The sequence below is a fragment of the Trachymyrmex septentrionalis genome, unplaced genomic scaffold (assembly GCF_001594115.1).
Source record: "Trachymyrmex septentrionalis isolate Tsep2-gDNA-1 unplaced genomic scaffold, Tsep1.0 scaffold119, whole genome shotgun sequence".
Taxonomy (NCBI): Eukaryota; Metazoa; Arthropoda; class Insecta; order Hymenoptera; family Formicidae; genus Trachymyrmex; species Trachymyrmex septentrionalis.
Genome location: NW_017304320.1, coordinates 376,036 through 391,212, shown reverse-complemented (window position 1 = coordinate 391,212; position 15,177 = coordinate 376,036). Strand labels below are relative to the sequence as shown.

Here is a 15,177-nt window from a genome sequence, read left to right as displayed (position 1 = left end):
ATATTCTGTGTACTGGAAAATTAATAAAATTAGTAAATATAATTTCTAATTAATTCTTTTAAAAATTATGAGCTGAGGTACAGTTTTTCTTTTCGATTTTATATCCATCCAAATTAAACACTTTAATATGAAAATAATTGCGTTTTCTTGATGAAACTTTATTTAGGTTGAAATTGGGACTTGCAAGGATATTGGAAATTTCACGTCCGCTTTGGAGAGCCTGGAGCTTGAGACGACGAATCACCCAGGTTTCAGAACAAATTACATGCAGACGGATTACTTCAATGATTCCGAGCAGGAGGAAACTGTTCCAGTTTTCAAGACGAGAGAAAAATCTACCTTCGAATTAGTAGTCCAAGGACCAGAAATCTTAATTTTCCAGGTATGAACGTCTTTATTTATTCATAATTTATCCATAACTTGATCTTTCAGAGAATAAATTGATGTTTCAAAACTCAATGTTTATGTAAAAATATATTGTCAGAGATATTAAAAAAAAATTAAATAAGTTATTCTCAAGAATATTAAAAAGGTATAGTATATATAATAATATATAATAAAAAATATACAGAACAAGAATTTAAAGTAGTTTTGTATATTTAATTTTTTATACATGAATTTATTTATTATACATGTACTTAATTTAAAAAGCGTATTATTCAGGAAAGAATTAAAAATTAAGGCTTATAAGAAAGGATTGAGGAAAGGATTTATCCTGCAGGGCATCAGGCATTCCCCTGCGGATATCGCACCCTATTGGAAGAAGGATTCTCGGATGTGGCTGTGGAAATCGGTCCGGCTCGCGAGGAGGCTAAAAAGTATCAAAGCAAAGGCTGCTCCTGCAAGCACTTTGTATCGCGAGGATCTTTCGTAGCGTATACTTTTATCTAACTGTACATACAAATTTTCGAATCGTAATTTTATTTTTTTATATTTCATTTCATTTTAATATTCAAACAATGTTGGTGACTCGTGTGAGATATTCTTCCATTTTTATCGAATTAATCAAATAATAAAAAATAAACATTAAAGGAAACATAAGAAAAACACAAGAAAAAAATATTCATATGAATTTTTGATTTTGGTATAATAACTTAATTCTTTATGACCGTAATGAATTTTAAAATACAGTAAAAAACATTTTTGTACTTGTGTCAAAATCTTGTTAAAATATTTTTATGTTAAATTTTTAACATATATATATTCAAGTGTTAATTTAATATATTACTGTTAATTTTATTCAAGAGATAATTTTTACATAATGTTTATATCTTTCTAACTCATCTTGTGAGTAAGTTAATACAAATATTTGGGTAAATCATGGAATATATTAAATTTAATACAAATTTGAAATTTTTCAACTGGGCACGTCAAAAGATTTAATGAAATAATGATGTTTTAAATTTTACGCTAGACTATCATCGATTTTATTACAGCAATACACATAATGGTAAAGTTGAGAGTGACATTAATCTATCCCTTTTTTCGTAAACGTTTTATAAATTCGTTCTTAAAGATATATAATAAAAACAATTTAAGAATTTGTATTCACACAATTTCTATTCTTTTTCGATTTCATAATTAAAGTAACATCGTGAAAATTAATATTAATGATAGATAATAAGAAATAATCAGTTATTTACGGATATTGCAATTGACATCAGCCGCAAGTCTGAGCACTCTTTAGTGGTGACTCCTCGTCAAGTTCCTCACCGATCTCGAAACGCGCGAAGTCGATGATTTCAGCATGCGTTTCCGCTAGCAACTGCTGCACAGAAAGACTAGGATCGAGTAGAAATTCCTGATAGATCATGCACTGCTCCTCGTCCATATTGTCGTGCGGCTCGTCCACCCGCGGATTACCGATTTTCTGCGGATCCATACCTATAAAGAAACAATGTCAATGTCGTCCTTTATTTTTCCAATCCAATTATCCAAAGTGTCCATTTAACGCTACAAATACTTCGAGGTTTGATTGACCAACCAGAAGAAAGAATTTTACTAACTGATCAATAAAAGAATGTTTTAAAGCATTTATAGTAGGCCTGTCCAATTTGAGCTCCGGAGCTAAAACGCAAAGCCATCGACACAAAAAGGGTCAATTGATTTCAGAGTAAAGATTTTAGACTAAAGTGTTGATAAGCGTCACTCAGATGCGTATCAACACTTTACAGTCTCCGAAATCTTACCCACATTGAATTTTTTTGCATCGGTGGTTTTGCATTTTGGTTCTCTCAAATTGGACAGACCTGATTTGTAGCATTAAGAGTATCCCTGTGACAGATGAAACCTACCAATGATATGCTGGCAGAGCTGCGTGCCCAGCATATTATCGTTTTTCTTGCACTTGATGGCTACAAGGGCGCCGTATTTGCCGAAAGATGTAGGTATGGGGTTCATCGGTGCCGGATGTGTGCAGCCGAACAATGTTACGTTCGGTGATCGTACGCTGATGGCGAGAGCGCGTCTCAGACTGATATTCTCGCCTACGTTGCCGATAGTCAAGGCGGAATGGTCGCTCAGGGACTTTCCGTCCGCAGCTGGTAGGTCTTTGAGACCGTCTGCATGGAAAATAGTCCGTTGTACTTCGTTCTGAACGTCCTGGGATTTTGCATGGTTCAATACAGCGGAGATCACTGTCTCTGCGAGACTATGGAACTTTTTGTTCCGCGCGACGAAGTCAGTCTCGCAGTTAATCTCGGCTAGTGCGGCATGATTCCCGTCTACCGTCACTGTGATCAGTCCTTGGCTGGTGCTGCGATCTTTCAGCTTGGCTGCCTGGGTCCAGCCGTACTGCTGCGCCTGTTCTTTCAGCCACTTCTCAGCCTGAAGTAAGGAAGAACTAAGAGATTCTGTCGTAAGTCAATTAGAATTACAGGACGCATGCTTAAACGGTCGTAGAGCCTCTTACCTTATTCAAATCATTCTCGTGCAGTTCCAGAGCTTTCTTGCAGTTTGCAAATGTGTAGCCAGTCTTCTTGCGCAGCTTAGCTAGCAGAGATTTGTTTGTGGCCTGCCAGAGCAGGCCATTTGTATGAATCAGGCGAAATATCTGAGCCGGAATCATCTAAAAAATATATTAAATTAATGCCAATTTCTGAGGTAATAAATAATTTATTACTAATATGTGTTAATTTAATTTTCCTAATGCTACATCCACTAATTATATGGAAAATTGGATTCTGATAAAATAAGTTTAGTTTATCATAGCATATATGCTGTAACTCATAATATAATGAACAAAAGACGTCAAACATAAATAATGATTCAATAATAGATAGCTTTTTAGTTATGGTGTATCAAAGGATCTCTGTGAGGATAAATTTTACACCTTTGATATATTATAGCTCAAAAATTATCCATTATCAATATCTATCTATGATCATCTTCTGTTCATCATATTACAAGTTAAATTCCTACATTTATAAGCATATTTACTAGTATTATAAGTACATTTTATCCAAGAGACGTCTTAGGAATGTCCTCAGAGTATTTAGAAGATATAGGGATGTCTTTGGAGAACTATACTATGTGGGATTATATAATTGTGTTCAGCAACAACAAAAGCAGCTTTGCATTGTTATAAAATTCTTTAATATAATTGGTCTTGTTCTCAATTCCTTATCCAAACGTATTACCAATTATATTGCAGAATCTTAAAACTTGTAAAGCTGTTTTTCTGCTGAACGCAGGGATCTAATTTTCCACATGATTATACGTGCGGAGTCTTATGGATTATCTTTACTAAGATACACCTGGTATTAATTTTCTTTTCTATACAAGTTAGTTTCGAACTTCTTGAAATTAATTAGTGCCTTTTAACTATTATAAACTAAATGGGCATCACAGATCTAATAGTAAATGTATTATAGATTTTGATATCAGCTCCGAAGGATTAAACAGTTGCATCCTGAAATTATAACATTCTAAGGACGTCTCTTGGATAAAATGTGCTATGGAAATATAACTTCTAATATGATGAACAAAAGATGGTCATAGATACTATGGATAATTTTTTAGTTATGACATATCAAAGGTGTAAAATTTATCCTCACAGAGATCCTTCGATACGACCAACTCCATTTGATACAAATGCTGAGTATAGGAAAGAAAATATGTCACGGAAAAATCAGATCACGTAAATTCTCGAGGAAATCGCGAGGTCACATCGTGACATTTCGCGTCGTTCTGGGTCTCAGGCTACCACGACAATCGAGACGCAGGTGGTTCCTGAGAGATAACCTAAAAGAGTGAATCGCATGCAGGATTGAAATTGCTTCTCGCTGAAGGGAAGACAGGAAAGAGATGCGAACGCGAGGATTGTCTTCGCTCGCCGATTTCGCTGAGGTTCGCGGGATTCGTTAACTCAGCCGAATCGATCGACTACGTTGCCTAGAAACTGCGATCGAGGGTGCAGTTTGAGAATCTCCGGATGCGCATGAATGACACGAGTACACGCGTGACTCGCACGAATGCGGATTAATTTGACTGTTAATTACGCGAGACGCTAGTCTGCGAACATTCGTGGTAGACCGAGCTGATTTCGCAAATCTAGAACTATCTCGCAGCGATCCAGCGGTGCAAGACACTCACCGTGTTTGAAGGTTAGAATACACTACAAATCCGTAATCATTTCTCCATCAAGAGGGCGTTTTCGAGGCCCCTTGTACCCCTTTTAGTACTTGGTGAAAATTTTTCATGTAATTTTTCCGAATTTTTATATAAATTTTAGAATTTTTCAAAATTTTTTAATAAAATTTCTTTAAGAAAATTTCTCAGATTTTTTAATACAAATATTAAAACACTTTTCAGAAATGCCGAATACATTTCTTTTTTTAATTTTTCATGTATATAAATTTTGAAATATTTTATTTCTAAAAGTTTTTATTATATAATTTCTCTGTAATATTATAAATTTTGAAGAAGTTTAAGATATTTTTTCAGAAATTATAGAATAAGAAATCTTAAAAATCTTCGTGGTAAAAAATTTTTCATGCATGAATATGTATAAATATATGTATAAACATACATAAACACGCATAAACATGCATAATTATGAAATATGTCCATGTTCATACATTCTTCTTTCTTTTGTAAAATTACTTTTTAGTGTAATAAAAATAATAATAATAATTTGGAAACATAAAAAATAATTAAAGGGATAATTTTCGCAAATTAATTGTTTTAGAAAAAATCAAGTTTGAAGAAAGGTTTAAAAAAATTACTTATATATAATTATATATAAAATTATGCATAATTATGAACAATTTTTTTTACATTTTTCCGAACTTGTTTTTTTTTTCTAAAAATAATGCGAAAATTATCCCTTTAATTATTTTTTATGTTTCCAAATTATAATTATTATTTTTATTACACTAAAAAGTAATTTTACAAAAGAAAGAAGAATGTATGAACATGGACATATTTCATATCTAATTATACATGTTTATGAATATTTATGCGTGTTTATATTTGTTTATACATATTTATACATATTTATGCATGAAAAATTTCTTACCGAGTTAGAGTATTTTAGAATTTACATAAAAAAGATATAAACTTTTCTAGTGTTTCTGAAAAGTGTTTTAATTTATATAGAAATTTTGAGAAAACTTTTCACCGGACATGCTGTCTAAATTTTTATGGAAATATGTAATATCAATGTAAATATTTTGAAATAATAATTATTGTAATTATAAATTATTTGTATAAGTGTTTAGACTAATAATTGTAAATACTGTAGTAACGTTATTGTGTATTCTTTATTTAATGTTATTATATATTTTATATGTTGCTAGAAATATATTTTTAACATAACATAATTTAAAATGACACATTCTTTTTTTAAGTACCTATATGTTGTATTGTATTTGATTACACTTTCTTATATTTTTATTATTTCATATTATATTATCTATTATATATAATATCTATTATATATCCCTCACTTTATATTATTTTTACATTATTATAGTTTTATTAATTGTAAATTATAACACAGTATTTTTAAATAAAATATTTTATTTATATGAATACATTTTTGAGATGAATAGACTTATTTGAAATCAAATTCATAAAAATATGTTTTAATTTTAAATAATAACCAAAAGTTATATGAAATAATTATCTAGTTGCATTTTACAAATATTCTGTTTCAAATGCATTTCTGACGCGTGTTTATAATTTAATGTAATTTCGCGCTTTGTCATTCGGAATTTAATTAATATTCGTAGCAATAATAAAATATTTTATTCTAGAAAAATCGTATATGAATTAAATTGCTTGAAGTTTCGCGAACAGTGATATTATTGTATATTTTCCAGAGATAAATTAGAATTCTGTTAAATGCCGCATTGTGACATTAATTGTCATAATTGTGATTGATTATGGAAATTTCATCTCGTTTGGAGAAAACGAAGGCACGAAAGTGCGAATCCGAGGATGTGATTCAAATACCGAAGATCCTCGAAACGAAGGTGGAACCGCTGTTTTCTCTGCCGTCGGACTTGATGAGTCCTAAAAGAAGCAAGAGGAAAAGAGAGGCACCTTACACAGTGAAACGTCTTCGCGAAGAGAAGTTTCGCAGGTACAAAAAACAAACTCGAAATTTGTATGTCCAAATAACTCCGAATATTTATTCGGTACAATCAAAGTCAAAGCAGTAATTAAACTAAGTTTTCAAGTATTATGTCAGATCTAAACGTGTGGCACACAGTCGACGTAAATATAATTAAATTTGAACTATTTAATTTATATAAATCTACACATAACATATATTAACTTAATAAAATTATAAAATTATTATAATTAAAAATGAAATTTGAATTGAATTATAAAAAAAATGTTAAAGGAATGAAAACCAATTATTCAACAGATGCTAAACCAGTTACTTAATATAAAGCGAAACGATTTATGTTATTAATACATTAAGAAAATAATGATACTTGATTAATTATTATATTATTCTTTTGGAAGAAGTTCGAAGCTTTAAATGAATCTCGATCCTTGCGATTAGATTTATGGTGGGTTTGATAGTGAAACCAGAGCTGGAAATGGATGTGGATCTGAGTGACGATAAGGACATCAATAGATATTATTATTACATTTGCAACGGAGTCGATACAATTCGCACGGTGAGCATCGAGGACGTTTTCGCCGAGGCGATACTCGATCTGGTTCCCGGCAGTCTACGGGAGAAATTTCCCGATTTTGTCGTTGATCTGATCCTCGAGATCAAGGAGGACTTCACAAAGAACATGAAGAAGGCTATCGTCGAGTACGCGCTCGCGGATCCTTTCGAGGAATATCCATCACAGGTTGGCCATCGGAAGAAAGATCGAATTATAAATGAGACTTCTATATCAATTTGAGAATAAAATCAGATCGGAGGTAACTGAAGATAAGCTTAATATTTTATCGACAAGATTCTGAAGTATAAGAAAAATATCGAATAATATTTCAATGTGAAATATTAAGGCTTACATTTATTAAAAATAGACATTTAAATAGGACTGAGAGTTTTATATTTCAAATATTCAGTGGCAAGATTTTCTATCTCAACGTACAATGAATCGATTATTTCAGAAATCATGTAAGTCAATTTTTGTCCAAATTGAGATATCAGGCAATTTAGAGTTAGGAGAGGTAGAAACATGATTTTCTTATCTCACTCTAAATTTTAATAAACTTGATATTTAGGAAAGAAAAAACCACATTAATTGAGTATTTCTTTCCTAAATATCAAGTTTGTTATAAGTTAGAGTGAGACACAATATAGTGATTTAAGTCTCCTTACATTAGACCGTAAAAAATACACTCATTAATAAAATATTGTAGCATATTGGAATTTAATGTTATGAGTTTATTTTTTTTGTACTTTTTGTATATTTTTTAACAATAAAGCTAAATATCGTTTATTTTCTTATAACGTCGTTTATTTATACAATCTGTTATTTTCTAACATCTTTAGAAAGCTGTTATTACATTTACAGAATTTCCTAATTAAAAAAGCCCTGTGTCATATGTATGGAAATGTTCATTTTCTTACAAACGACATAAATAAATATTTTAATATTTTCAATATTTCATTTTTAATTTTTTGCGGAAATAGATTTTAAAAGTGATATGTTTCATTCATTTAATATGTGAGATAATAAGGCAATTTTTACATATTTTTACAATTTTTAATTATTTTCAGCACTGCAGTTTTAAAAATTAGAACGTTTTTTCAATCCTCCAAAAAAATAGATTTTTTTTTACTTATAAAGTTACCGAAATCCTATTCGTGTGTAGAGAACTATTATAGTAATAAAAATATATTGTGAACGTCGATGTATTTTATTTCATTGCCTCGATGCTTGTTTTGAAAAATTGCGAAATGCAGACTAGAAATCGGAGTTATTTAATTGCGTCGATTTAATTGCCGATCGCGTTGTAGTTCGACATGATTCAGAAGGACGAGCGGAAGCAGATAGAGCACTGCCGCGAATTTCTGCATACCAATCTGTATTTGATAAATCCATGCATGCGGATGACTGTGGAGCAATGGGCTCGCGATTACAGGTATCGGTCGGAATTATAAACACGCTTAATTTGCGCTGTCGTGACTTGTTCTAGCGAATAATGTCAATTCTTTCAGTACATTTCGGCTGATCAATTTGGAGCACATCGTCGTGCACAAGGAAAGTTGGGATCTGACGAACTTTTACTCTCTAATCGCTCATCAGATCGTTGCCAATCGGAGAATTCTGAAAAAAGTCTGGTATAGCGGGATTCAAGACATATTTCTCGTGGTAAAGCATTGGAAAAGAAATAACATGTTAATTATCGCCACATATTATATATATTGAAAGAAGAATCAGGCAAATCAATTTTATTTTTATTCTTGATTTTTATTCTCTCTGTCTCCTGTTAAGCTTTCATGGATTTTCTACTTATTTCTTTTATTTACCCAAGTATTTATTAATATTAATTTTGTGCCCGACAATTGAATTTTGGAATAAATTAAAAGTTATTTTGTGGATTTCGAGTCTTCACTTTCTTTGTCTGTTTATTTGTTTATTATTTTCGCTCAATCATTTATATGATAAATCTGTTTAAAGATGTATTAGATGTACAGTCTTTGCAAGAAGTGACTGGAATTGAAAATTCATACTTTTTGCATAAAAATAAATGTTTATTCGTAAAAAAACAGTTCAAGATCAAATTTATATCTAACAATACAATTTTATAATTTAAATGAAAATTTTCTTATTTTATCTCATTTTTTTAAAAACATGCCTATTTTTATGGAAATAATTTTTTAATTACGTTTTAAATCGCCGCTAAACTTTTTTACTTTTACAAATATAACGTAGAAAAATCTGTAAAATTCTCTCCTTGGATTAATATCCAAGAAGACGTTATAACTCTGTGATGATAGTACGTTGAAGATTGTCCAAAGATGTATAATCGAAATGTTCGAAATTTTTTTATCTACTTTTAATATCGACTTTGATTTTATTTCTTATTTATTATTATTTCTTCCTATGTGAATTTTTTTATTTATCAACCGCCTTTCGGCGGTTTGATTCAAGTTTGCCTTTTTGTATCATTTATTACACGTTACATGTAACTTTTTTGTAATTTTTAAATTTTATTAAATAATACATGTAGTACATCCTTAAAAGCGAGAAGAGTCCTTCGCTTTTTTAATTCGTTCCTTTACAGAATAATAGAAAGAATATGATACCCAGTCCGCTGCGACGTAAGCAGTTCAAACGGTTCTTCAATTGTGCTGGCAAGCTGATGGAGGCGCAGCTTTTAAGGATCTGCAAACACTCTCTGCGGGAATTCGTTAATTACGTCGTAAATGGCAAGGTGAATATACATATCTGTCTTTGCGATCGATCGACGCGAAATGATTTTCAGACGAGGAAACTCGCACGCGTTCGGCGTTTCCTTCCTTCGCTTATCCGCTGTCGCGCGAGCGTTATTGGAACGTTACGAGACACAATTTCCATCAATTTCTGCTTATCAAGGCTTTTCAAGGCTCGTCCGCTCGTTCGCCTTGAGCCTCTATCGCGCGCGTAACCCAGATGTCACCCAATTGATGACAATCAATTGGAGATTTAAAAATAAACAAAAGATGACACAGCTGATGGCGAAATACAGAAGTTGTCTATTTTGCATCTTCCGTAGATTATTAGCGAATTTAGAACAATAATAGTTTTCCTCTTTTTCGAATTTTAAGACTTTGACTTCGTTCGTTTAATTTTTGCAGATAGTATTATCGATACGTAACTTTTCCTAGAATTTCTTTTGTCTTTACTTTGATCGTCATGCAAAGCTTTCGATTAATAATAATAATATAAAAAAAAAATAGAAGAACATATAAGAGTCAAATTTAAACAATTGATGTATATAATATGAACCGTTTAAAATCTGTACATTCTTAATTACTTATTATAAGATATTTGATAATATTACATTACATTACATTACATTACATATTTTAGCATCTTCATAAAACGCAGGAAAAAAACACAGTAACAAAACGCACAGTAATAAAACGATTTTAATTAACATTTAATCAACGTTTCCTGCAACTTATGAGCTGATAGTATTCAGAAAAATATGAACGATTTATCTCTCTTTTAAATTTCAAACTTTTGACTTTGTTTTTGTATCATTTTTGTACCTAAGTAGATATTATTGACAAATAACTTTTTTGGTTTTTCTGAAATTTTTATTTTTGCTTTTCTCACCCGAAGTTTTAATTGACATTTATTCTGCATTTATTGCAAATTATGAGTGGATAATATATAGAATAATAAAAAAATTTTCCTTTTTCAAAAAATTTTTGAACCTGACAATTTGTTTTCATAATATTTTTGTAGATAAGTAGATATTATTGGAAAACAATTTTTTGTTTAATTTCCTAGAATTTTAATTTTTACTTTTATCTTGATTTCCACGCGAACTGTTAACAGACTGTTTATTTTGTTTTCTTGTAAATTACGAGCAAGTAATACTCGAAAAAAAAGTTTATAGATTCCTTTAAAGCTTTAGAATTATAAACATTAAACTTCGCTTTTAATTAATTTTTGCAGAAATTGATATAATTGTGATAATGAATTTTTCTGAAAATTTTACTTCTTGCCAATATTGGGGCCCCACAATTTCTGGCCAATATTGGCTATAAATTGGCGTTCCAATATTCTGCCAATATTGGGGGTCCCAATATATGGCCAATATTGGGCAATACATTGTCTGGCCAATGTCTGGCCAATATTGGGGCTAATATCAAACTGTAGGCAATAATACTGGTATGTAATAGATAATACATGTAGGCCAATGTAACTTCATTTCTAAAATTTTTATTTGTGCGCAAAAATTCATGTAGGTAATCGAGCTGTAGGCAATAATTTTTTTTGCGCAAACGAAAAAGTGATGCAAGCAAACGATACTGCAGGCAAACGATTTGTAGGCAAAGGGAGCCATACCGTTTCATACTGTCTCTTTTGTATTTCTTCACACAGCCCGTAGCTTGCCGCTTTAAAGTGAACATCGTCGTGGTCTCCAAGGAACTCGCTTTCCAACCATCTTTCGACAAATTTAAGGAATCGCTTTGCGACATTCTCGGGATGATGTGCGATGCCATGCAACATTTTGATAGATTAGAGACACAACTCTACCTTGACTGGGCAGGACCTCAAGAATTTCTCAAGGTTCCGCATCAAAAATAAAATATGAAGATCCAAGAAGAAGAACTGATTTCCTGTTCTGAAATCTTTGATCATAAAATAATAATCGAAATAAAATCATTTCTCCTGTCTCTATCTTTTAATTCATTATTATCTAGAGTATATATGTACTAATTTTCAATTTCAATAATTGTTTACACATACAAGGGACAGACAGAATAATATAAACACCTAACACTATTTTATTACTTGTTTTATTAATAAGAAATTGGATCATTTACTTTTAATACACATTTCATTCTCGTTGGAACAGTCACTCAATGCTTGAATAGTTACCAATGAAATGTTGTACTATTCTTTTAGTAAAATGTCTTTTAATTGTTTATATAGTGATACTGGAGAAGGAAATTTTTTTCTTACTTTATTTTCCAAAAATTTCTCTTTGTTCCCTAAAATGTCTATATTTCTCCTAACCAATGTAGTTTTCTGATTTAAATATCATTTATGGTTTTGGAGAGCAAAGTGAGAAACAAATTTCCTCCTCTAATATGTTTTAAATATTTAGAAGATGTTCTGTTAGAGAAAAATAGAATATATAAACATAAAGTAATAATAACGTAATATCAATGTTATAATTTCGCATTTACAACATGATTGTTACGTAAAATATGTATTATATTATATGTGTTCATACAGTTAAGTATGAAATTGTAACTTTGATGTTATGTTACTGCTAGTTTAGTTGCTGTTTACTGGGATTGCAGTTACTTTTCAAGCAAGTATGACATATACTGGTCCAACAAGGATAGAATCTGTACTTGAGACAAATTATAATAAGGTCAACTTCTTATTAATAAAATAAGTTGATGGCATATTTCGCATTATTCTATTCACATTATTTTGTCTATCTCGAATCCTGTATAGATGATAAAAAATTATTATTAATAATTTAAATTTATACTAAATAATAATTGTTATAAATATTATTTATATAAAATAATGTAATAATTTTGAAGAATCACAATGTTATAAATTCACGTTTTAACGTGTAACAATGAAATTATATACATTTATGTTTACATAAATCGTTTACATAACAAATCGTGAATTGTTAAAATACTTGTCTTTTAAATTATTATTACAAACAGTTCTCTGTGCGCTTTGCAGCCGAAGATATCGCAGATCATCGTGGAGCAGTTCAAGGGAGAGATAAAGCAGCTGATCGATCGTGAAAGAATAATCCCGGAGCAGAAGCTGGCAGAGTTGAGAAAGTACTTATCGATCCTATTGCCGCAGGTAGCGATAAACTGCTCGATAACGTTCATTTTTTTTGCAGATTCGCTCAGTTTTACAACGACGAGGAACTCGGCCGGACGAAGGCTTTCTTGCTAATCGATAAGATCAAGCTGGAGGAGTACGAGAAGAAAATTGAACTCTATCACGATCTCGTCGGAAGAATACCGATCGATATCGAGAGGACAGTTTTCGCGGGATTCTTCGAAGTTTCTCACGCGCCCTTCATTACGGCCGTGGTGGAGAACATTGGGCACTTCAAAGGGCTACTAATTCAGCGCCTTGTCGACCGATATCAGAATACGGCGAAGAAGTGAATATTAAATATATATAACGCATCTAAAATTAAGTATTAAAAATCTTTATTAATTTTTATCTTCAACTTTTCGCAATTTATTAGTTTTTAATTAATATTTTGGCAGATTTGTGCATAGCGTGGACTTCAAAATTATTTAAAGATTGATTTAAGAGACGGGGTCTATTTTTAAAATCTTACAGCTTTTTTTTTTAGTAAGATTTAGTAAGATTTATTATGAGTAAGGTTTAGCATGAGTTATTATTTTATTGCATTATTTCATTACGTTATTATAGTGGCTTTTTCTGTAAAGATAATCATTACTTTGAGAGGATCACATATTTTATTGAAGTATGTAGTAGAAAACATTCTGTATGATATATATGTATTAAAATTAGTCCATGTTAAAATTTTTGTGTTGAATTTTTAAGTACTAAAAATTTTTGTGTTGAATTTTTAATATATTTGCTTGTTAATTTAATATTGTGTGATTCTATTATTTAAATATTTTATGTTAAATTAATATTCAACACTTTCTGTGTTAAAATAATGCAATTTATAAGTAAGACGATAAATAATAAATAATAAAAAAATAATATATTTTAAAACGTCAATTTTAAGATAAAGAAATGAAGTGTATTAATTTATATAATTATAAATGTTAATTTTACTGAAAAAATATGATTCCACAATAGTGTGTCAACGTTATATTTTTTATGTTATAATTTCTTTTATAATTAATTTTTACTTTCTAACAAATTACTTTGTGTAATTAAAATTCGAGTGGATCTTTGGAAGACACAAAATGTGTTAAATTTAACATAAATTTTTCAACTATATAGATGATTATAATAATTATGCAAAACTTGAACTTTGTATTATTTTTTTATTTATGTGCAACTATTATTACATAATGAAACATGCATAGACTGTAATTTTTTTACATTTAGCACGTGAAATTAATTGCGGAGTAATTTTTAAGTCATCCTGTGTACAGTTAAATTGAGTTTCCCCTATGATTCTCTATCCCCGAACGTTATATAGCGTTCATTTCTCTCAAACTAATCTGTATCTAGTGCCATAGCGGAATATGAAGCTATATCCGAGCGAGTCCTCACTCCACCTCCCAATACCGCGGCTCTGATGGAACTCATCAAGTTCGTCCGAATTACCAGTGACGTCACTCTAAAGAACTTGGAGCTTAGACTGCTGGACGTGATCGAGCACATCACGTTCCTGTCGGATTACTGGCTGCTAACAGAGAGCGAGATAAGTAACAACAATGTGGCCTTCCAATGGTATCACAGAATGTCCCAGATCTTGGAAGACAACCGAGTGATCGTCGAGAATAAGACGCAGGAGTACCAAGATGCGCTGAAAGGTGATATCATTCTCTCGATGATACTCTGATCTCGACAATAATCTGGATTAATTTAATTATATTCAGCCATGTTCAAGTTTAGAAATCCTTATAAATTTCATAATTTTTAATACATAAATTCAAATAGGTACAACAAAGTTTGTTAATAGCTTTGTTTATTAATACATTGTTAACATTTGATATTTTATTATGTACTTATTTTTTGTTCTATAACTTCTGTAATTCTTTTCGATAAACTCTCTACTGGTTTTCTGTAAATGGATTATTCGTCTCAATTTTTCTATAATTTCAATTTATAAATCTTGTTTCAAAATGAATTTTCGATTACAAATTTTTTTTCTTTAAGTGACTCCCTAAATGTTTAATTGAATTGAAGTCAGAATTTTGTAGAGATCAATCTACGACATGATCTTATGTTTTTAAACTATAACTACTATTAACATGGCGCATTTAAACAATTAAGCAATAAATTCCAGAAAAATAGGCACGATCTTAACTAATTCCAAGAAATCGTTAAAAAAAAC

General features: G+C 30.7%; 3 protein-coding genes across 6 annotated transcripts in view; 2 read left to right on the top strand and 1 right to left on the bottom strand.

The window, feature by feature from the left end:
* The window catches only part of LOC108754673, a 1,716-nt gene extending 669 nt beyond the window's left edge, over positions 1-1,047 (top strand). Inside the window, exons 3-4 of one of the 2 annotated variants that reach the window (XM_018497159.1) lie at positions 167-382; positions 683-1,047. In XM_018497159.1, the coding sequence (XP_018352661.1) occupies positions 167-382; positions 683-874 (408 nt within the window). In that variant the 3' untranslated portion in view covers positions 875-1,047. The remainder of the gene's footprint in view (positions 1-166; positions 383-682) is intronic. The other variant, XM_018497167.1, reaches the window with a different exon arrangement.
* A 537-nt stretch (positions 1,048-1,584) lies between these two features.
* Positions 1,585-4,635, bottom strand: LOC108754654 (elongation factor Ts, mitochondrial). 3 transcript variants are annotated; one of them, XM_018497130.1, is made up of 4 exons: positions 4,594-4,635; positions 2,912-3,067; positions 2,295-2,826; positions 1,585-1,884 (listed from the first exon to the last, which is right to left on the bottom strand). In XM_018497130.1, exons 2-4 carry the CDS (start codon positions 3,065-3,067, stop codon positions 1,661-1,663), a joined length of 912 nt encoding a protein of 303 aa, XP_018352632.1. In that variant the 5' UTR covers positions 4,594-4,635; the 3' UTR covers positions 1,585-1,660. The 3 variants fall into 3 exon arrangements, with proteins under 3 accessions (XP_018352632.1, XP_018352640.1, XP_018352648.1); XM_018497138.1 differs by lacking the exon at positions 4,594-4,635 and adding an exon at positions 4,388-4,462; XM_018497146.1 differs by lacking the exon at positions 4,594-4,635 and adding an exon at positions 4,056-4,367.
* The window catches only part of LOC108754417 (dynein heavy chain 7, axonemal), a 44,359-nt gene continuing 33,712 nt past the window's right edge, over positions 4,531-15,177 (top strand). Inside the window, exons 1-11 of the mRNA XM_018496674.1 lie at positions 4,531-4,604; positions 6,324-6,586; positions 7,016-7,316; positions 7,888-7,911; positions 8,471-8,562; positions 8,639-8,792; positions 9,709-9,858; positions 11,520-11,708; positions 12,852-12,955; positions 13,021-13,290; positions 14,349-14,653. Coding sequence (XP_018352176.1) covers positions 6,387-6,586; positions 7,016-7,316; positions 7,888-7,911; positions 8,471-8,562; positions 8,639-8,792; positions 9,709-9,858; positions 11,520-11,708; positions 12,852-12,955; positions 13,021-13,290; positions 14,349-14,653 — 1,789 coding nt within the window. The 5' untranslated portion in view covers positions 4,531-4,604; positions 6,324-6,386. The remainder of the gene's footprint in view (positions 4,605-6,323; positions 6,587-7,015; positions 7,317-7,887; positions 7,912-8,470; positions 8,563-8,638; positions 8,793-9,708; positions 9,859-11,519; positions 11,709-12,851; positions 12,956-13,020; positions 13,291-14,348; positions 14,654-15,177) is intronic.

Bases quoted from the DNA above. Each gene is read 5' to 3' on its own strand.
- LOC108754654 (XM_018497130.1), bottom strand. From the start codon at position 3,067: ATGATTCCGGCTCAGATATTTCGCCTGATTCATACAAATGGCCTGCTC. The intron at 2,827-2,911 runs GTAAGAGGCTCT...TCCTTACTTCAG, and splicing joins ACGAGAATGATTTGAATAAG to GCTGAGAAGTGGCTGAAAGA. The intron at 1,885-2,294 runs GTAGGTTTCATC...GTTTCTTTATAG, and splicing joins GCTCTGCCAGCATATCATTG to GTATGGATCCGCAGAAAATC.